This window comes from Cibotium barometz, chromosome 12 (assembly GCF_041138505.1).
Source record: "Cibotium barometz isolate CiBa-2024 chromosome 12, ASM4113850v1, whole genome shotgun sequence".
NCBI classification, from domain to species: Eukaryota; Viridiplantae; Streptophyta; class Polypodiopsida; order Cyatheales; family Cibotiaceae; genus Cibotium; species Cibotium barometz.
Window position 1 is genome coordinate 35,305,065 of NC_141057.1, and position 22,700 is coordinate 35,327,764.

Genomic DNA, 22,700 nt, shown 5'->3' on the forward strand with positions numbered 1-22,700 from the left:
CTCTTCATACTCAGCATTCTACTCGTCTTTGATTACCAGTGGCAGGCTCAGCACCATCACGTGGGAGGAGCTTGTGCCCATGGTCTTGGACCAGGAGGAACGATTCACGAACCCTCCTCAGGGTGGAGGTTCGGAGGCCTTTATTGGCCAACGGTCGAAAGGCCGTAATTCGGGCAAAGGGAAGGCTTCATCGGAGAAGTCTTCTGAGAAGAAGTCCGACGCTGACCGCGAGAAGCTGAAGGCAGAGAGGACCTGTAATGATTGTGGCGAGAAAGGCCACTACTGGAGGCAGTGTCCCAAGCGGAAGACCGAGAAGGGTGAAGACTCCTCAGCAATCACGAAGACTCCGGCTTTTGTGCACCTGGAGGTGATGGACACCGATGTTTCATTTTCTTCAGGCAGGGAGGAGATTGGAGGACTCTCCGCAACGGATACTCGGGAGTGGATTCTCGATAGTGGTGCTTCCAGGCACATGACTCCTTCCCGTTCCGGTTTATAGGATCTCTGCAGGCTTTCTGGTCATATTCTTACTGGGGATACATCCACTATCCCAGTTCACAGTGAGGGCAGGATGGAGATAGTTCCCGATGGCAGAGGGGGGAAGCATTCCTCCCAGGTGTTGTATGTTCCGGCACTTGGTTTTCATCTGTTGTCAGTGCATCAGGTTTGCAAGACTGGCGTACGGGTGGAGTTTGATGAGCATTTTGTTGCTCTCCGGGTCAAAGCAACATGCCAAGTGGTTTGGGAAGGTGGAGTGGAGAATGGAGTCTACAGGCTTTCAGCACTCTCTCTCCCAGGTCCTCAAGATTGTGATGAGTGGCAGTGTGGTAATAGCTACTCAGGTGTGGATACGCTGCAGATGCGGGCTTTCCGAGACCAGATGGTGGATAGCTTGTCAGTAGATAGCAGCAGTTGGCAGGAACTTTCCAGTACTGAGGTTGGTAGTTCTTGTGTTCGTGAGTCAGAGGAAGCTGAACAGGTCACTTATGCTCTGATGTCTCGTCGTGTTCGGGACATAGAACTTCCAGTAGTTGAGGATGTTCTTTCCACGGGGACCTTTCGGAAAGCCAGGTAGGTGACAGGTGCTTACTTGCAGAAGGAGGTGGTTTCTCCAGGCTTTGTGGTTCCGGATTCAGAGGGGGTTGTTGACAGGTTTCATCAGGTTTCCAGGACTTGCTTGTGCACCGTAACAGGTGTTGATCCTTGTGAGCAGTGTGATGTCTCTGTGACTCAGAAGCTGTATGGTTCATTGATCTGGTTGATGGACACCGGATTGGACGGGAGCTTCCTGATGAGGCAGTTGAGCTCTTGGTTGCAGATGTCTCTTTGTGAGGCAGGATTGCGTTTCCTGTGGTTTCTGCGGCATGCGAAGGATCATGGACTCTTGTACACAGGAGGGGGATTGTTGGATGGAGTTCGACTCCACGGTTGGAGTGACTCGGTTTGGGGAGGAGATCCGGACACGAGGAGATCTACTTATGCCCCAGGAGCAGTTTTACGGAGCAGGAGGAGGTTACATTGCAGGTTTGGAGGAACCCATGGTCATCCAGAGGCACTTTGTTCGTGAACAGATCGTTGCTGATGACATCTTGCTGGAGTTCTGTTCGACGGAGGACAGTACGGTGGACCTCTTCACGAAGTCGCTCTCTCAGGACTTGCTCAGGCGGCACCCCAGCTCCCAGTGGTTGGTTACACAGCCAGGAGCTGAGAGGGGGTGTTAGAAGTCATCTCCTGTCTAGTTTTATACACCAGGGCCTTTGTTGTGGGTGTGCCCGCCCTTATGAGGTGTTTTCCCATTTTTCCCCACTCTCTGCATTTTTCCCCTATTTTTTCCCATTTTTCTGAGGCTTGGGAGGGCTGCCAGAGGGTGCCAAGAGCAGTACAGTGCTGGCCGACTGGATGTTTATGAGTCGTGGGCACTCTTGCTGCTGGCCGACTGGTTTTGATCAGTTTTGGGCACCAGATTGCTGGCCGACTGCATTTATGCAGTCGTGGACCTTTTTATCAGTCGTGGGCTTTTTCTTATGCTGGCCGACTGCCCTCTAGGGGAGTATATATAGGTCCTCAGCCCCCATACCTCATTTGTATCATTATTCGGGATCTTCTTGTGTATATCAGAGCAGAGTTACACGCCTACATCTCTCTCTCTCTTGTGCTGTTTTTCTGCCTGCGTTTTTGCTTTTGCTCTTGTGTTCCCAGATCTGGTCATCATCTCCGCTGCATATTCTGACATGAACAACCTCTAAAAGGGCTAAATGTGTGAGTGTGTGTGAACCCACCCTTAGGTGTGGATAAGATAAGTTTTCCATGTGTCACTTGTCTAGTATGTGTGTGTGATTCCCTTGAGTTAAAAGATAAGGCCTACAGCCTACAAAAGCATGTACTTGGTGTAAGCTCAACATAACATCTAATCAAGCTTTATTGAGTTGTGCAATTACTCTCTAAGAGCCTTGTTACCATAGACCAGGCGTTTCAGATGCAACGAGCTAGGCGTCCAAGACCCCTACTGGGCCGCATAGGCGCTCCGCTTATCAGCTCCAAGTCCAGGAGATACTCCGGTGATACATAGATGCCCGCACAGGACATGTGGACATTGATGCCCTCTACACAGTTTCTAAGGATGATGATGAGACCTCTCCACCAGCCACCCTAGCTTGATGTTCCTTGGACCTTGGGTCATTGTGCTATTGTATTCCTGAGGATGCTACTTGTATTTGTAGCTAGTAGTCTTTTTCCAGTGTTTTATTTTTCTATTTTACCAAGATCAGTGTAACACTTGGATACTTTGTAACGCCTTTTTGTCTCATAGACCCTTGTGGTCTTATGAAGACGTAAATAAAAGTTTCTCTCTCTCTCTCTCCCCCTCTCTGCACACACCATGGAGATCTTCCATCCCCCATAGCAATTGGCTCTCTTGGGATGTCTTGATTTACAATAGTGTCTTCACTCTAGACAAAGCACCATTCGGATTCCTCAGAAGGGAATTTGTGATTTATCGCATATCCATTGGCCTAATGTGTTATCTTCGAACGTGCAAGTATGAAAGGAAAGATATAAGCATTAAAAAATAAAGAACATAGCTCTACCCATATAAGGATGCTTAGGCAACTGTCATATCCAAAAGTCACAACGCTCCTAATAGTTTGGAGGGCTTTCTAACATTTTGCTATAATCAAGCCTTTTTCCTTGGCCTTATTTGCTTATGTTGCTTGACTTTTTAATTGCTGCCATGCCAGCTGTCGTTTCCTTCTGTCCCTCAAACTTTGTGCTCTCCTCTCCATGTTAAAATTAGAGAACAGGCTGGCTAATACAGGAAAGCTTTTTCCATAGAAACGTACAGAAAGTATAGGGAGCATGAATGGAGCACATGCTTCTATAGTGGGGTAGAACCTTGCCTAATTTCACATATTTGCAACTGCTCTTATCAGTCAATCTAGTGCTTCAAAGTTTTTTGTCAATCGGTAAGCATATTATGATTGCTACAACTATGCTATTTTTAATGTATTGACAGTTTTAGATTGACATCTATTTGTATACACATGTATTTTCTTGCACATGCACATGTTTTTATGCATAAAAAGTTTTTTGCACATCCAGAGTTAGTGTGCTATCAGTTCATCATGTCAGGATTTGGAATGCATGACTTATCTATTATCCATTGATGTTAAGGTAAGTCAGTTTTGTGTGCAGGTTCTGCCAGCCCGAAGTTTATGCATCAAGATGCCATGGATGCAGCTCAGCTTGCAAGGGAGTTACAGGTCTCAAGGCATAACACCACCAATGGGCCCTTGTAAGTACTTGTGTGTTTCACACACTACAGCAAAGACCGTCATGAAAGCTTTGTGTGTGGAAGTAGCCCTTGCTACTAAGTCGGTATATCCAGGCCTTTTATAGTGCATATGTTATATACTCTTTCTTAGCATACATTGGTATCACTGTATTAGTCATGATCTAATCCAGTTGAGCGGTTAAAGCACTTGCACATTTCATAAGGACTAAACCTAGTCTCGTTTGCTCTGTCTTGGTTGTCTGCAAACAGGACTGTGAGAAGTTTCTTAGTGAAGTATCTTGTTGCCATGGGTGCAGACTTCTACTTGCACCCCTTCCATCCTCCTGATCCTTCTTTCTCATCTATGCATTTTTTCTCCTCACAACCTTCTCTGGCAAAGGGTATGAAAACAAGTGCTAAAGATAATCTCAATGGTTCACAAAGATTGGGTATGAATATAGCTGGGATACTTCGTGCACCTCGAGGTGAAGGAAATGAAGCCATTGTGCTAGTGACTCCGTTTGACGCGGAGTCTCTTACGGATGCTGATGCATTCTCTTTGGGACTTGGTCTAGCTTTGTTCCATCTCCTTAGCAAAGCACCATGGCTGGCAAAAGACATTATCTGGCTTGCAGCAGACTCACACTATGGTGCTCATACTGCTGTCTCAGCATGGTTGAAGGATTATCATGAACCTGCATTTCTCAATGGACCTAAATTCCAAGATACTATCTTACACTTGGAACTTTACCATGGAATGTTTGATAAGAATGCTGCCTTGGAACTCCTTGAAGAAACCACAATGGGAGATTTTAAACGGGCAGGTGTCATTGGAGCGGGTTTAGTTCTAAATTTGCAAGAAGTCCAGGGAAGAGCATTGAGCGATGCTTTAACAGTGCATGCAGAAGGGCCAAATGGGCAGATGCCCAATTTGGACCTCGTAAATGTTGTCAATAATCTTGCGGTTTACAGAGAAGGGTTGCATATGAGATTGGACATGGCCGCTGATATGCTGGAATGGGCGTGGCTCCATTTTGTTGGTCAGGTTTTGGAGAAACTGGGACAAATGTCAGCTATGTTGAACACAGGATGGAGATTTGGCCTTCCCGCCTCTGAATATGTCCAGGGCGCTGCCACTCTGGCCCGCTCACTGTCTCTTCAGGTGAGTTGTCCGATTCAAACAGTATAGTTTTCCTGATCATTTTTTTCATGTTACTTATTTGTCTTACTTTTGTGCTCCATTACTTACCATGTATATTATGCTAAAGCACTGGGTTTACCACAGAGACTCCAGACTCTCATTAGATACCAAGGGATCAGATTATGCTTGGATTTAATATGAACAAAAGGATGGCATTCTTTCAAGCTTTGTGTGTGTGTGTGTGTGTGTGTGGAGTGCTGGTGTAGCAGTTACACATCGGGCTCCTAAGCAAGAGATCTTGGGGTCATATCCGAGTTCCTGCACTTGGGGTCAAGTCCCACTTCCTGCACTTGGGTGCCATCAAATGGATCATATGTTGTCTGTGTTGGGTATTTCGGAGTCTAGAAGTGTGTCCATTGGTGTGAACATCCCCGTGGGGTGTGAACATCCTTTATTAAGGTCTAGGTCAAAAGATGAGCCTTGATGCCTATAAAAGCAATGTACATGGTGGAAGTATTATCATAATTCATTCATCATTGTTTTGTGCAATCTCTCTCCATTGTCCCCACCCCCCTCCATTGTCCCCCCCCCCCCCCCCCCCCCCCCCCCCCCCCCCCCCCCCCCTCCGTGGTCAGAATGCACAGCGGAAATGAAGACAACTGCTGTAGAGAGCAAGGCACAGATGAAAGAGAGAGAGAGAAGCTGTGTAACTCTGCTATATACACCAAAGAAAATCCCGGAGAGTACAATATGGAGTGTGGGGGCAAGGGGCCATTTTATATGGCCCCAGGCTTCTGGTCGGCCAGCCTTAAACAGGCCGACAGCAGCACGACCAGCCATGGGCAGCCCCCCGACCAGAAAAAGCCAGTCGGCCAGGTCACCTGGACAGGTCGGGTGCCTGAGCAAGCAGTTGTCCAGAAACTTGGGGCAGCCGACAGCCCTGCCACACCTCCGTAACATGGGAAAAATACATGGAGAGTGAGGAAAAATGGGAAAACACTAAAACGGGCGGGCACACCACAACAGAGGCCCTGACATAGTGTACAGACAGGAGATGACTGCTAACACCCCCTCTCAGCTCCTGAATGTGGAACCAACCCCAGTGAGTTGGAGTGCCGCACATTGTTCTCCGTCGAACAATAAAGAAGCAAGATGTCACCAGCCAAGGTCTTCTCACGAACAAAGTGATATTGTATCTCTATGTGCCTGGTCCGGGCATGGAAGACCGGGTTCCGAGCAATAGCGATATAGCTCTGGTTATCGCATTGGATGACTGTGGGCTCCTTCTGTGGAAACCCAATCTCGCCAAGCAACCTCCGCAGCCACACAACCTCGCAAGCAGCACCACAAGCAGCCCGGTACTCTGCCTCTGTAGACGACAAGGCAATAGTAGGCTGCCTCTTGCTACTCCATGAAATAGCTCCTGAGCCGAGGGTAAAATTGTAGCCTGATGTAGATCTCTTCGTGTCTGGATCTCCTCCCCAATCTGAGTCACTCCAACCTTGGAGTTGAACTCGGTCCTTCGTTTCACCTCTAGTGTCATAGAAGAGTCCAAGATCCTTCGTACCCTGTAGATACCGCAAGATCCGCAATCCTGCGTCCCAATGAGACTTCAACGACATCTGCATAAACGAGCTCAACAGCCCCACAAGAAATCTTAAGTCCAATCTGGTGTTCAGCAACCAGATCAATGAACCAACTAGCTTCCGGTACAGAGAGGCATCAATTGGCTCACAAGGATCATTAACTGTAAGCTTCGTGTTCGGGTCCATCGGTGACGTGATAGGCTTGCAGTTCTCCATCCCAAAGGCCTTAAGCAACTCATGGACATATCGTTGCTGAGAGACAAAGAACCCCCTCTGGGTCTTCCAGATCTCCAATCCCAATAAGAAGTGGAGTAAGCCTAAATCGGTCATCTCAAACTCCTTTGACAAAGCAGCCTTCGTCACTACAATGTGCTCCACATGACTGCCAGTGAGAATGAGGTCATCCACATAAAGGATGATAAACGTGACCATGCCGCGTTCCCGAAAAGAGATACAAGTTAGGATCTGCAAACTGATCTCTGAAATCCAGTCCGTAGAAAGAAGGAATCAATCTTCCGATTCCAAGTCTTGGGAGCCTGCTTAAGACCATACAAGGCGTTCCGCAACCTGTAAACGATCCCCTTTGATCCTAGAACCTCAAAGCCTGGAGGCTGCTCAACTTATACCTCCTTCTGCTGCAGGTCACTATTAAGGAACGCAGATTTCACATCCATCTGATATACAGGCCACCGTTGAGAAGAAGCAAGGGCAAGAACGGTCCGAATCATGGTTCTCCTTCTCGCTGTCGGTGCAAAGGTATCCTCATAGTTGATGCCAGGTCATTGAGCATAACCCTTAGCCACAAGTCGGGCTTTGTGTTTGTCCACCGACCCATCGGACGTATACTTGGTCTATTTGCTGTACTAATTCTTTCTATTGGCTACTTCCCTTAGTGCTAGGCTTCATTATGGCTGAGTCTGCCTTGCATCTCCGGAGGTTTGATAGAAACTCAATACGAAGGGCTTTGTGTGAATATATGCCCTTATGTGTGTGTGTGTGTGGAGTGCGTGTGAGAGAGCATATCTTGATACAGAGTTCTACACCCACTATTGGGCACTGATGATGTTAGTGGGGATGTCGTAGTATCTAGTCCATACTATGCATAATGGAGTTGATAGTTATATAGTCTTGTGGGTTGACTACCATGAGTATATAACATGCACGTTCCTAAACGCTTGGAAGCCTGCTTCGGAAAAGATTCCTTGTGCTGCTTACCACCAATGCAAGAACTACAACGTCCCTGCCTGCTGCAAACATCTGGCAAGCCAAACACCATCTGGTCCCGGAAAGCTTGCCGTAGCGCATCCACATTCAAGTGGCCAAACCGAAAGTTCCACAAGTCACCAACCTGAGAGCCTGTAAGTGAGGAGAGTGCTGAGAGTTTGTATATACTGTTCTCCACTCTGCCTTCCCAAACAACTTGGCTTGTCTCTCGGTCCCGTAGAGCAACAGAATGCTCCTCAAACTCCACCCGGAAGCCAGTCTTACAAACCTCATGCACTGACAACAGATGAAAACCAAGTGCAAAAGACGTAAAGAACACGAGAGGAATGCTTCCCCCCTCTGCCATCGGGAATGATCTCCATCCGGCCCTCACTGTGAATTGGTATGGTGGAATTGTCGCCAATGAAAATGCGACCTGACTGTCGTTTAAGATCCTGTAAGAAATCACGGGAAGGAGTCATGTGCCTGGAAGCACCACTATCAAGAATCCATTCCTGAGTATCCCTGGCAGTGAAGCTGACTGCCTCCTCGCTCGAAGAAGATGAAGCATCTGTATCCAAAATCTCCAAGTGCACAAAGGCTGGAGTCTTTGCAGCTAAAGCTGAAGAATTGGCACTCTTCCCATTATTTCCTCCAATAGTGGCCTTTCTCGCCACAATCGTTACAGGTCCGCTCGGCCTTCAGTTTCTCACGGTCTGAATCGGGCTTCTTCTTAGAAGACTTCTCCGATGAAGACATTCCTTTGCCCTGGTTGTTGTTGTTGTTACGGCCTTTCGACCGTTGGCCAGTCAAGGCCTCAGAACCTTCACCCTGTGGAGGGTTCGTGAATCGCTCTTCCTGGTCCAAGACCATTGGCACAAGATCCTCGGTCACTTGGATAGGTCGGGTGCCTGAGCAAGCGGTCGGCAAGAAACTTGGGGCAGCCGACAGCCTTGCCTTGCACCATTGTCATTGGCTTGAGCTTCCATCGCATCTCTCCACTCTACTCCTACCTATCATGGATATCTTTCATCCTCCATAGCTGCATATGTGTGATGCTGGATGCCAATATCAGAGCTAGGCTAAACCATATCTGCGTTTTCTGTTGGGACTGCCCCACCATCAAACCTGCGTTTTCTTCCAATTAGCCTTGCTGTTTTTTTTTTTAATGAACTGAGCCGCCATCATCATCATCATTAAGGCTGTGTTTTGATGTTGCCGCCACCATGATCATGATCAGGGCTGCGTTTCTTTTCTGAGCTGTGACTGTCCAACCATGCCGCTAGTCCACAGCCATCAGCAACACCTCTCCTGACTTGCCATGTGTTGCTGCTGCTGCCGCTGATTCTGCAGCCCAGCCAGCAGATTGTGCAGCACCTCCAGCTGGCTGCTCTGCCTCGACAACAGCTGCCTTTTCATCCTCACCTAGCAGCTTTACCATTGTATCATGGTTCTCCGGTAAGTACTTCAATGGATCATAAGTTTTATTTTTGTTTTCCTTCCTTCAAGGAGGAGGCACAAGTTGCACAAAGAGGTGCTTTTTACAATGTTGCTGAATTCTTTAGTGATATCGCTTAGCTATATAGAAGAGAATATATTCTCTGCATTAGCTGCAATGTTAGACCCAGCCATGAGTATGTTTGATGTGACAGAAAGTTTGCTACTCAATCATGACATTCAAAAAGGCCAAGAAAGCTGTCTGATCTTTGTTGTTGGGACAACCACATGGGCTACATCCTATGCTTCCTTCATGGAGCTGTTCATATGGTCTTCATCAAACACGTCTAGCTCAAAAGCCATGCATGGACCTCAAGTCACATTGGCGTGGAAACGGCGACACAAAAGGATCTTCATCGGCATTGAGGGGAGACTCTTCTTCCTCAACTTCTAGTCCTTTTTTATTTGAGTCAAGGGTTCTTTGCCCGATTTATCGTCATATATTACATGGTTGTAGTGCCACATGTGAACATGGCATAACTAGGGGTACCTTTTCCTTAGGGTTTTTCCCCCTAGCAGGACACCCACCTTTTCATTATTGTTGTATTTTGATATTATGTGTGGTGACTTCTCAGCTCCACACATTCCAATGCAATCCCCAACTTTGCATATCTCTATCCATCTCCATCTCTGTGTACGGTGTACGGGCTTGCTTCTGTGTGCAACCCTGGCTCCCTTGGGCCAACAGGGGTATTAGAGCCTTGCCTAATCCCTAATCAAATTATGTCTCTTGTCAGAGGACCTGTCTCCTATCACGACTTGTCCACGCAACTGCTTGTCCAAGCTTTGGTTCAATTGCAAACAGATCCCGGGGGGGGGGGGGGGGGGGATACATGTGTATTGCTTTCAAAGCTTTTTTGGTAGAAAAGAACATAAGACAATGCCATACTCTCCTCAACAAAATGGTGTTGTTGGGAGAAAGAACAGGTCATTGATAGAAATGGCTAGATGCACGGTCAAAGGCAAAGGCTTGCCTCACAAATTCTGGATGGATGCAATCATTTGTGCTACACGTGTTTTGAATAGATGCCTTACCAAAACATTGAAAACCATAACACCATATGAGGTCTGGCACGAGAGAAAATCTAAAGTTGATCACTTTAGAGTTTTCGGATGTATTGCTTATGCACATGTACCTCAACAATTGTGAGGTAAGCTTGATGACAAAGCTACTAAGTGCATATTTGTGGGTTTACAGTAGTGGCAGTAAAGGGTACCATCTCTATAATCCTTCCACACAAAGGACTTTGGACAGCAGAGACGACGTGTTTGCTGAAAATTCAGACCAGCCATTGGCTGAATTTTATGGACAGCCACCTAAAGGCCCACATGACATGTTTCAAGGACTACTCCCATTAGGAATTGATGGCACAACAGATAAGCTATCAACTTTGCCTAATGAATAGCATATGGGTGCTCAAAATCAGACCTTAAATCAGCTCATTACACCTCAAAATGTAAAGGAAGCATTGGAGGAAGAACGGACAACAATGGAAGAGACTAGAGTTGTGCATCGTTCGTTGCTCCGTACCTTATAGGAGAGCAGGCTTTCAGCTCCACTTCGTTGTAATGCAAGAGAATATGTAGATGTTGCTTGCATGCGTACTCTTTGTGATGCAGATTTATTTGAAGAGGCTCATAAGGATAAGCATTGGGTGCAAGCCATGCAAAAAATGAGATGGATTCTATCCACAAAAATAACACATGGGACTTGGTAGACTTGCCGCCTGGCAAGAAGTCAATTGGCACAAAGTGGGTGTATAAGTTGCAAAGAAAGTCGCACGATCCAGATACTGTACCTGCAATTGCAACAGAAATCAGAAAATTTCAGAGGTATTTGCTTCAATTTTGGAATTTGCATGTCCATTATCATCAATTGAGCAGGTACAGGTCCAAATGGCTCGGATTTTGAGCAAAATTGGCAACATTGGGTGACATTGGTCACATTCCGGGTCAATTTGCAGGAAATTGGGTGTTAACATTTGGGGCTTTTGATGTAATTGTGCCATTGGGCATTCATATATGCTGTATGATGTGAGCAATCTCACATTCGGGCCAAAATTGCAGGAAATTGGAGTGTAAATCAAAGGGCTTTTGTGCCAGTTGGGTTGATTTGCATGCAGGCATTGGCATTTGATGCTTTGGGCAATGTGTTGATGCCTGTCAAGCACTCAATGTGCCTGTAAATCAAGGGGCTTTTATGTATTGGATGTATATGTGGCCAGGGGGAAGCATTGTGAAGACTTTGGATGCCTTCATGTGCATTAATGTACCATGTATGATCAGAAATTGATCTTGAATCAAGGGGCTTTTCAAGATTTTATGCTTGTTGAGCTTGGCAAAGCAGCAGGGAAGACTTTTATGCCTTGAACCCTCAGTAATCCACTTGCAGTCAAGGGGCTTTTGCTCAATTTCTGTCCGGGACTGTCGTGTGCAGTGATGGGGACTGTCAAGGTCTGATTTTCACTCATTTGGACAGCCAGGAGAGCATTTATTGCTGCTGTACTTGCTGGTACAGATTTGGTACAACTTTGTACAAGTTTTGGCATGGCTGTACACTGATTTGAGTGAGGAAAAGGCTCATTTTCAGTTGCTGTACTTGCCGGTACAGATTTGGTACATCATTGGTGAGCACTTAGCACTGTTGTACAGTGTTTTGGAAGGGAAACAGAGCACATCTAAGGTGCTGTCCTAAATCTGCAGCAACCAGATTTTGGTGATTTTATCACATACAGTGGGAGTAGAGTTGCATTTGTGCTTCCGCAGTGGGAGATAAACTTTGGGAGAACAACTGTGAGCACTTTGTGTGCTTTGGTGTAGTGTTTGCACATCTTGCAGGGAGTCAGGCATTGACAAAGGTTGCATATTGCTATGGCAACTATAGGTGAGAGCTCTTCATTGCTTCACATCAAGAAGCTTGAAGGCTCACATAATTATGACATTTGGCAAACCCAGTGCTATAATGTGTTGCTCCAGAAGAAGCAGCACAAGCCCATCAAAGAAAGGGGTGTAATGCCCGCTTCTCTTACTGCTGAAGAATGGGAAGATATGGATGAGCTAGCAAGATCCACTATCATGTTGTCTGTGTCCTCAGACACTTTACTTTTCAGCATACGTGAAGAGAAGACAGCTTGGGGAATGTGGCAAAGATTGCAGGACTTGTATGCCCAGCAAAGTGCCTCAAGCAAAGTGTATTGGTTGAAGAAACTCATAGGTCTTCAAATGAAGGAAGGGGCGTCTATGACAGCCCATCTAAATGAGTTTAATGGTATTGTCAGCCAGGTCATCAATCAAAAGTTGGCAATGGACGATGAGTTTAAAGCCACCTTTCTCTTATGCACTTTGCCAGAGAGTTGGGACACATTCAGGACAGCCACTAGCAATTCGAATGCTATGCTGTCATATGCAGATGTTGAGGGTGCTCTTCTTCAAGAGGAGATGAACAGGAAAAACAACTCTGTTGGAAAGTCCAATGCAATGAATGCACGTGGGAGATCCCAGCAAAGGGGTAAAAGCCAAGAACGGGGAAGGAGCAAGTCCCGCTCCAAAAAGGATTTGGAATGCCATTATTGTGGCAAGAAGGGACATATCAAAAAGCAATGCTACAAATGGAAAAATGATCAAAAGGAAAAGGGAAAAGGCAAAGACAAAGACAAAGACAAAGATGAAGCCAAAGGGCAAAAGTGGAGTCAAGATTGAAGAAGTCAATGTGTCACATGCAGGTGACAGTGAGGATGAAGTCCTATTCACGTCTTCACTTGATGCCCATTCACTTCTTGCAGGAGATGGTCATGGTATGCACTCATGGATCATTGATTCAGGTGCCTCCTTTCATGTCACAGGTTGCAGAGACTTGTTTGTCAGGTATACTGCTGGCAATGAAGGAGTAGTTTATTTGGGTGACAACCATGCATGTAAGATTCTTGGCAGAGGTGATGTGAGGCTTGTGTTTTCAGATGGCTCACAGCTTATGCTCCATGATGTCAGGCATGTGCCTGAGATCAAGAAGAACCTGCTTTCTACTGGATAGCTTGATGATGCTGATTATGTTACCACATTTGGTCGTGGAAAGTGGAAGATTAGTAAGGGCTCACTGGTTGTTGCTAGAGGCTCTAAGGTGGACACTCTTTACTTCATGCATGCTGGTGTTTGTCACCATGCTAATGTAAATGCAACCGAGCTGCCGGAAATCTCTATGTGGCATAGCCGGTTGGGACACATGAGTGTCAAAGGAATGGAGCAATTGTCTCGTTTTGGTTACTTGCCTTCTCTAAAGTTCTCAAGTTTTCAGTTTTGTGAGCATTGTATATATGGCAGCAACTCCAGCGTCCCCACAAGAAAGCTCTTGGACAGAAAGATGCTCAGTTAGAGCTTGTGCATACAGATGTATGTGAGATGCCTCAGCTTTCTTTGGGAGGAGCAAAATATTTTGTCTTTTATTGATGATGCCACACGCAAGGTGTGGGTTTATCCTCTTCGTTTGAAGAATGATACATTCTCAGTGTTTGAGAAGTTTGTTGCTCATGTTGAGAATCAAACTCGCAAAACATTGAAGGCTTTGCGTTCCGACAATGGTGGAGAGTATATGTCCAAACAGTTTCAGGACTTTTGTGATTCTAAAGGCATCAAGAGAGAGCTCTCTACTCCTTATGATCCTCCACAAAACGGGATAGTAGAGAGGATGAACAGGACCATTCAGGAGAAGGTCCGTTCTATGTTGTCACATGCTGCGTTACCTCATGGTTTTTGGACTGAAGCTGTTTTTTTTTTCCGAGAAAAGATCCTTTCATTAGTTATATAAAAACGCCCGTAGGGCTACAAAAGATCTCTCCTGCTCATAAGAGAAAAAGAGCAGTGAATACTACAAGGCGGTCCGGGAGACTCTCCCTAGGTGCTGCAAAATACAAGCATCAGTACAAAGGACTGAGGGGCTAGATCATACAATAGGGGGGGGGGGGGGGGGAAGCCAAACAGGTGGCCTGTAATGCCAACGGGGGGATCTCGTGTGTAAGGTGTAGAAGGGGCCGCTGCGCCAGGTGGTGTGAAAGGCCTGGCGCCGCAAGATCGCCTCATCCGAGTCGCCCCGGATGCGGTCATACTGTCCTCGCAGGGTGTGGATCAACTCCTGCCAAATCCCTCGTACAGTCTTTGCTGGTGGCTCCAGTCTCCCCTCAAAGGCCGTGAAACACCGGGCCCTCCAGGTAAACCAGATGGTGAGGCTGCTGAGGAGCTCCCATCGTAAATCCCTCTCCTGTGTCCAACTGGCGGACGAGAAATCCGGTGCCGGAACCAGGCGAGGCTGGCCCCTAATGAATCTGATGGCCTGACTGTCCTGCTCCATCTCATAGCCCATAGCAGGCCCTGACAAAGTCGACCAAGCAGCGGCACCCCACGTAAACATACCCTCTGGAGAGAGGGGGGCCAGAATACGCAGCATCCGCAGCCAAATCTGCTGCGCCTGAGGGCAATCCCAAAGGCAATGTCTCTGTGTCTCCATAGGGTGGCCGCATCGGACGCGGGCCGCCGGAAGACCGCTATAAACAAGCCAGGTGCAAACTGCTGAGCCCCTGTGGGCGACCAGCCACTGGAAAGTCGAGATCCTGCGGGCCTGTCGACTAGCCCAGAGCCGAGCCCAAAAAATCCTCCAGGAACTCCTGTGAGAGTCCCTGTAGCCGCCAATGTCCCGCTGCAGCTGGAGAGACCATCCTCCTCGCCGTCAAAATATGCCGCCCCAGTCGAACAGTATACTGGAAAAAGGTGATCTCTGTGGCCTCAAGGGATGCATAAGGATCATGCCACTCGTACTCCCCAGGGTCCCACTGTAGCCGGGCCAAGGGGTGCGCTGCATATGCCCATATGCGCCAATCCGGGAGCACATCAGCAGGGTCGGGGTCAATATGCCACTTCCGAGAAGCGGCGGCCACTACCCGTATCCTTTGAAAGGTGCACTCTGCAACCAAAGGCGACTCCACCTCCACTCTCTGAAGTCTGCCCTCATCCTGAATCTCATAGTAGAGGCATCTGCCATCCTCAGTGCAAGCTCTGACAGCAATCATTGTGTAAAGGCTCCCATCTGTTAGAAGTCATCTCCTGTCTATTTGTATACACCAGGGCCTCCGTTGTGGGTGTGCCCGCCCGTATATCATTTTTCCACACTCCCCGTATTTTTTCCCTATTTTTTCCCATTTTTCCTAGTGGTGGGAGGGCTGCCAGATGATGCCTGGAGCACCCTATTGCTGGCCGACTGGATCTACATCAGTCGTGGGCTTCAGGGTTGCTGGCCGACTTGTTTTGATCAGGCGTGGGCATCAGATTGCTGGCCGACTGCATTTATGCAGTCGTGGGCCTTTTCTCCAGTCGTGGGCACTCTCTGCTGTTGGCCGACTGCCCTCTAGGAGTTGTATATATTGCCCCTCAGCCCACACCACATTCTCATTCAGTTTTTCGGGATCTTGTGTATAGAGAAGAGTTTACACACCTATCTCTCTGTGTTTCTTGTGCTGATTATTTTCTGCAGTCTACTTGCTCTTGTGTACCCAAGTTTGGCTATCATTTCCGCTGCATATTCTGACATGGTATCAGAGCCCTAGGCTCTAGGAGATCTTGGGCGTTTTTCTGAGCAAGAGGGGGAGCAACAGGTTGCTGATTGGTGGACTGTTTCGGGCTGAACGGGAAGAGAAGGTGCAAGAGGAAGGCGGGCAAAGGGGCTGGACAGCCACTTGCAGATTTTCAGATTTTTTTCCCACCCACCCACCCTTTCAGGTTACTCTCCGCGATGGCAGATTTACTAGAGATGGCTGAGAAGCACGTGAAGATTCCGACTCTCCCCACGTTCCCAGTGGATCGTCAGTTGGACGGGTCCAATTACGGCATCTGGAAGGTCATGATGGAGTCAGTCCTGGAGTCATATGACCTTGCTGATTTTATTATCATAGGGGTGCCACGGCCGGAAGCTGAGGAAGGGGAGTTATTATCGACGAGGAAGGACCGAGAGGCACAGGCACACATGTGGGATCGTGTCAATGCCAGGGTCCGGTCGTTTATTTTCCTCAATTGCACACCACAGGTGATCAACCATGTGAAGCACATGACGCTGGTAAGAGGCATATGGGAGCACTTGGCTTCTTTGTACAACAGGGTGTCACCCGTGAAGCGGATATCCTTGGAAGTGCAGATGCGGGTTATGAACCCTGCAAAGTCTTCGACGATGCGGGAACACATTAACAAGCTGCAGGCCCTTCAGCAGGAAGTCCTTCAAGCTGGGAAAGAGATATCATTCGAAGATATGGCCATCATGTAACTTTCCCCCTTGCCTGGTCAGTATTCTGCTTTCTATTCCTCGTTGATCACGAGTGGCAGGCTCAGCACCATTACTTGGGAGGAGCTTGTGCCAATGGTCTTGGACCAGGAGGAACGTTTCACGAACCCTCCTCACGGCGGAGGTTCGGAGGCCTTAACTGGCCAACGGTCGAAAGGCCGTAATACCAACAAGGGCAAATGGAAGGCTTCACCGGAGAAGTCTTCTGAGAAGAAGCCTGATCCAGAACGAGAGAAGCTGAAGGCCGAAAGATCTTGTAATGATTGTGGCGAGAAAGGCCACTACTGGAGGAAGTGCCCTAAGCGGACAGGGAAGAGTGCTGATTCCTCAGCCTCAGCTGTGAAGACTCCGGCATTTGTGCACTTAGAGATGGTGGACTCCGATGCTTCATCATCTTTGAGCGAGGAGGCAGTTGGCTTCACCGCGAAGGATACCCGGGAATGGATTCTCGACAGTGGTGCTTCCAGGCACATGACTCCATCCCGTGACTTCTTTCTGGATCTGAAACGGCAGTCAGGTCGTATCTTTATTGGCGATAACTCCACTATTCCGATACATAGTGAGGGCCGGATGGAGATTATTCCCGACGGCAAGGGGGGCAAGCATGCTTCCCGTGTTCTTTATGTCCCTGCTCTGGGTTTTCATCTTCTGTCAGTGCATGAGGTATGCAAGACTGGCTTTCGGGTGGAATTTGAGGAGCATTCAGTTGCTCTAAGGGACCGTGAGACAGGCAAAGTTGTTTGGGAAGGCGGTGTGGAGAATGGCATCTACAAGCTCTCTGCACTCTCCTCATTGACAGGCTCTCAGGTCGGAGATTTGTGGCACTTTCGTTTTGGCCACTTAAATGTGGATGCTTTGCGGCGCGCCTTCCGGGACCAGATGGTGGTTGGCTTGCCAGATGTTGGTAATAGGCAAGGACGCTGCAGTTCTTGCATACGTGGTAAGCAGCACAGGGAATCCTTTCCGAAGCAGGCTTCAAGGCGGGCTTCGAAACCTTTGGAGTTGATTCACACTGACTTGTGTGGACCACAGCAGATACCATCCTTGGGAGGATCTCTCTACATCATGCTGCTTGTTGATGATTGTACCAGATTCACGTGGGTCTACTTTCTTTCCCAGAAGGACCAGGCTTTTGCTCGGTTCAAGGATTGGCACGTGATGGTGGAGAAAGAGTCTGGATATCAGGTTAAGACTCTCAGGGCTGACAAAGGAGGTGAATTCTCCTCGACTGTATTTTTCCGGTTTTGTGCAGATCATGGCATCAAGAGGGAATTGGCCAATGCAGTATGCTTATGCATTTCATCCAATAGTGCTAAACTATATATCATGGTGTAGGGTCTCAATGAACTCGACCATTTTAGATGAGCGAGAGGAAATTTTGTTTATGCCCCCTAACCTTCCCTCAACCCTCACTAATTTTGAGGCCCCCCTCACTAACTCTTTTCCTTGGTCTCAAACTCAGGGTGGCAACGGCTGTCCATAGCATTAACCACTCTCCGACGACTTCTGTACCCCATATGACTCCATTTGAGGCAAATTTTGGCAGGAAACCCGATGTCTCGCACTTCCGTGTCTTTGGGAGTGATGCGTATGTACATATTCCGAAGAAGCAGAGGGGGAAGCTTGACTCCAAGTCCCGCAAGCTGGTATTTGTGGGGTATAACTCTCTTTCCAAGGGATACAGGTTGTATGATCCAGAGAGGAACGAGATTGTTGTCAGCCGGGATGTGGTCTTTGAGGACGAGCATGTTCCAACATCCACTGTCGAGGAGCCGCCACTTCTTGGAGATCCAGAGGAGTCTGATGATGATTCCCAGTATACTACTCCAGTTGATCCACCTCAGTCATCACAGGAGGTTGAGCCCGCAGCTGGAGTTGAGCCCCCGCGACCACAGGAGGCTCCACGATGTGTTCGAGTACCTAGGTGGTTGTTAGACACCCTTCGGGAGTCAGGTGTCACGGAGCTACCCTCCGAGTGGACCACAGAGGACGGCCCTCGAAGATCACATCGAGTCCGAGATAAAAGCAACACGGCGGAGCTTCTTTAGGTGAACTATGCTCTGATGTCTCGTATCATGCGGGATAAAGAGCCCACTTCCGTAAAGGAAGCCCTTTCACAGGATACTTGGAGAAAAGCCATGCAGGTGGAACTTGATGCCATCGAGAAGAACAACACTTGGGAGTTGGTACCGAGGCCGTCAAAGCGGTCAGTCATTGGTGTCAAATGGGTCTTTAAGACCAAGTACGCGGCCGATGGGTCGGTGGACAAACACAAAGCCAGGCTCGTGGCTAAAGGTTATGCTCAGCGGCCAGGCATCGACTACGAGGATACCTTTGCACCGACAGCGAGGATGACCACGATTCGGACCGTTCTTGCCCTTGCTTCTTCTCAGAGGTGGCCCGTGTACCAGATGGATGTAAAATCTGCGTTCCTTAATGGTGACCTGCAGGAGGAGGTGTACGTTGAGCAGCCTCCAGGCTTTATTGTTCCAGGATCGGAAGGGATGGTTTACAGGTTACGTAAGGCCTTGTATGGTCTTAAGCAGGCTCCCAGGGCTTGGAATCAGAAGATTGATTCCTTCTTTATTCGGACTGGATTTCAGAGATCGGTTGCAGATCCGAACCTGTATCTCTTTCGGGAACGCGGCATGGTCACACTTATCATCCTTTATGTGGATGATCTCATTCTCACCGGCGGTCATGTGGAGCACATTGGAGTGACGAAGGCTGCCTTGTCAAAGGAGTTTGAGATGGCCGACTTAGGCTTACTCCACTTCTTCTTGGGATTGGAGATCTGGCAGACCCAGAGGGGTTTTTTCGTCTCTTAGCAGCAGTATGTTCATGAGTTGCTTGAGGCCTTTGGGATGGAGAACTGCAAGCCTATTACTTCGCCGATGGACCCGAACACAAAGTTAACCGTGATAGATCCTTGTGAGCCAGTTGATGCCTCGCAGTACCGGAAGTTGGTTGGTTCATTGATCTGGTTGCTGAACACCAAATTGGACTTGAGCTTCTCCGTGGGGCTGTTGAGCTCTTTTATGCAGACGCCATTGAAGACTCATTGGGACGCAGGATTGCGGATCTTGCGGTATGTGCAGAGTACGAAGGATCTGGGACTCTTTTACACAGGAGGGAATGGAGTCAAGCTCCAAGGTTGGAGTGACTAAGATTGGGGAGGAGATCCAGACACGAGGAGATCTACTTCAGGATACACTTTTACCCTCGGCTCAGGAGCAGTTTCTTGGAGCAGCAAGAAGCAGCCTACTATTGCCCTTTCTTCGACAGAGGCAGAGTATCGGGCTGCTTGTGGTGCTGCTTGTGAGGTTGTATGGCTGCGGAGGCTGCTAGGCGAGATTGGGTTTCCACAGAGGGAGCCCACAGTCATCCAGTGCGATAACCAGAGTTGTATAGCTATTGCTCGGAACCCGGTTTTCCATGCCCGGACCAAGCATATAGAGATACAGTATCACTTTGTACGTGAGAAGATCTTGGCGGGTGACATCTCGCTACTTTATTGTTCGACGGAGGACAATGCGGCGGACCTCTTCACGAAGTCTCTACCTCAGGCTACGCTCAGGCGGCACTCCAGCTCCCTTGGGTTGGTTTCACAGCCAGGAGCTGAGAGGGGGTGTTAGAAGTCATCTCCTGTCTATTTGTATACACCAGGGCCTCTGTTGTGGGTGTGCCCGCCCGTATATCATTTTTCCACACTCCCTGTATTTTTTCCCTATTTTTTCCCATTTTTCCTAGTGGTGGGAGGGCTGCCAGATGATGCCTGGAGCACCCTATTGCTGGCCGACTGGATCTACATCAGTCGTGGGCTTCAGGGTTGCTGGGAGACTTGTTTTGATCAGGCGTGGGCATCAGATTGCTGGCCGACTGCATTTATGCAGTCGTGGGTCTTTTCTCCAGTCGTGGGCACTCTCTGCTGCTGGCCGACTGCCCTCTAGGAGTTGTATATATTGCCCCTCAGCCCACACCACATTCTCATTCAGTTTTTCGGGATCTTGTGTATAGAGAAGAGTTTACACACCTATCTCTCTGTGTTTCTTGTGCTGATTATTTTCTGCAGTCTACTTGCTCTTGTGTACCCAAGTTTGGCTATCATTTCCGCTGCATATTCTGACACCATCCACCGTGGGGCCACTAGCTCGAAAGGCGTGAACCACTCCTCTGTGAGTGCCTCCTGAATATCATCCCTCATAATCAACCCCCCTCTTAAGTGACTCAGCCTCTCCACCTGGATCTTGATCTGGTAATGTCCACGGCCCAGTAGCTGTACGTCCAGGATCTTGCCCACATCTGCAAGAAGGCGGGCCTGGAGAAGATCCCGGATCTCCCCTCTGCTGGGGCGAGTGCCGACTATACGGCAGATGGTGGAATGAGCCTGGAGGCGTTCCACCTCTGCGGTGAGGCTCGCTTCCTCTTTTGGCGAAAGAGAAAGCCTGATGGGGGTGTCCTCAGGGGCGGGCGAGGGGGCTGCTGATGAGTCCCTCTGAGGCGGGGCGGGAGGAGCCTCCATCAGAGTCTGAAGCTATGGCGAAGGCGAGGCGAAAGCGGAAATCCTGCAAGAACCGAGCTGCACACCGAGAGGCGGAAGACAAAGGCCGTAGAAAAGGAAAAAACCCCCCCTGGGGGCGGAAGTCAGCAAGAAAAGGGGGGGGGGGTGAAGCGACGAAGGAGAAGCCCGGGGGGGGGGGCGGGAGCTGCGCGCAAGAGGGGTGGGGTGGAGAAAGAGCTGGCGGAGGGGGGGGGGCGTTGTAGAGAGGAGGGGGGCGCGAAAGAGGGGGGGGGGGGGCGCGAAGGCGAGGAGGGGCGGCGGGCAGTGCAGCGAGGGAGGGGGGCGCAGTAGCGAAGGCAGGCGGGGGGGGGGGGGGGGGGGCAGTAGGAGTGGCGGCGGGCAGCGCAGCGAGGGAGGGGGGCGCAGAAGCGAAGGCAGGCGGGGGGGGGGGGGGGGGGGGGGGGCAAGGGGAGGCACGAGGCACGAGGGGGGGCGCGAGGGGATGAGCAGGGCAGGTAGGCGGGGGGCGCAGGTGTGCAGGTAGCGCGAGCAGGGAGGGGGGGCGGGAGCTTCAGCGAGCAAAAAAAATTGGCGACTTTGTGGGCTGAAGCTGTTATGACAGCCGTTCATCTTATAAACAGGTCACCTAACACGAGGCTTGGTGGGAAAGTGCCAAAGGAAGTATGGACAGGGAAGCCTCCGTCCTACAAGCACTTGAGAGTGTTTGGTTGCGTTGCGTACGTGCACATACGCAGGGAAATGCGCACCAAACTTGATCCTAAGTCTCACAAATGCACATTCCTAGGATATGGTGATAGAGGTGAAATGGGGTATAGACTTTGGGATCGAGTGAATAGAAAGATTATACGCAGCAATGATGTCATTTTTGATGAAACATGCATGTATAAGGAGCCTGCAAGGCAACAGGAGCCTGGCAGAGTCATCTTTGATGATGATGGACATCATGGACAACAACAAAGGGTTGTAAATCAGCCATTACAGCATCAAAACCAGCCCTTAAATGGTGTTGAAAATGGTCCAAATGGACAGCCAGAGATGGCAGAAGATATCCCTATGGATATCCCACAGTTAGAGGAGATACCGGGCATGATCTTTCAACCTTATGGCATGGAACAGGAGCCACCAATTGGTGATATGCAGGCTGGACAGCAACCTGCAAATGATGGTCATTGGGTACGGAGGTCCACAAGACCCTCCAGAGCCCCTGACAGGTTTGTTCCAGGGGTTGACTACTTGATGCTCACTGACTGTGGGGAGCCCTCATGCTATAAGGAGGCTTTACAGAGGGCAGACAAGGCTCTTTGGGAGCGTGCTATGAAGTCAGAGATGGATTCTCTGCACAAAAATGGAACATGGAAGTTGGTGCATTTGCCTACAGGCAAGAAGGTTTTGCCATGCAAGTGGGTTTACATGCTCAAAGTTGCACCTGATGCAAAGCCAAGATACAAAGCCAGGTTAGTGGCTAAGGGCTTCAAGCAGGAATATGGTGTAGACTTTGATGAGATCTTCTCTCCAGTGGTCAAAATGACCACACTTAGAGCTGTATTAGCTTTGGTTGCTCATGATGATCTGGATTTGATTCAGATGGATGTGAAGACTGCTTTTCTTCACGGTGATCTCCATGAGGAGATATATATGCAACAGCGAGAGGGTTATGCAATGAA

The 22,700-nt window shown here is 48.9% G+C and overlaps 1 protein-coding gene across 3 annotated transcripts in view; it reads left to right on the plus strand.

Annotated features, from left to right (window-relative positions):
* The window catches only part of LOC147633347 (GPI transamidase component family protein / Gaa1-like family protein), a 50,809-nt gene that overhangs the window by 16,342 nt on the left and 11,767 nt on the right, over nt 1–22,700 (plus strand). For all 3 annotated transcript variants that reach the window (XM_086806410.1, XM_086806411.1, XM_086806409.1), the window contains exons 3-4: nt 3,691–3,790; nt 4,040–4,931. In XM_086806410.1, coding sequence (XP_086662536.1) covers nt 3,691–3,790; nt 4,040–4,931 — 992 coding nt within the window. The remainder of the gene's footprint in view (nt 1–3,690; nt 3,791–4,039; nt 4,932–22,700) is intronic.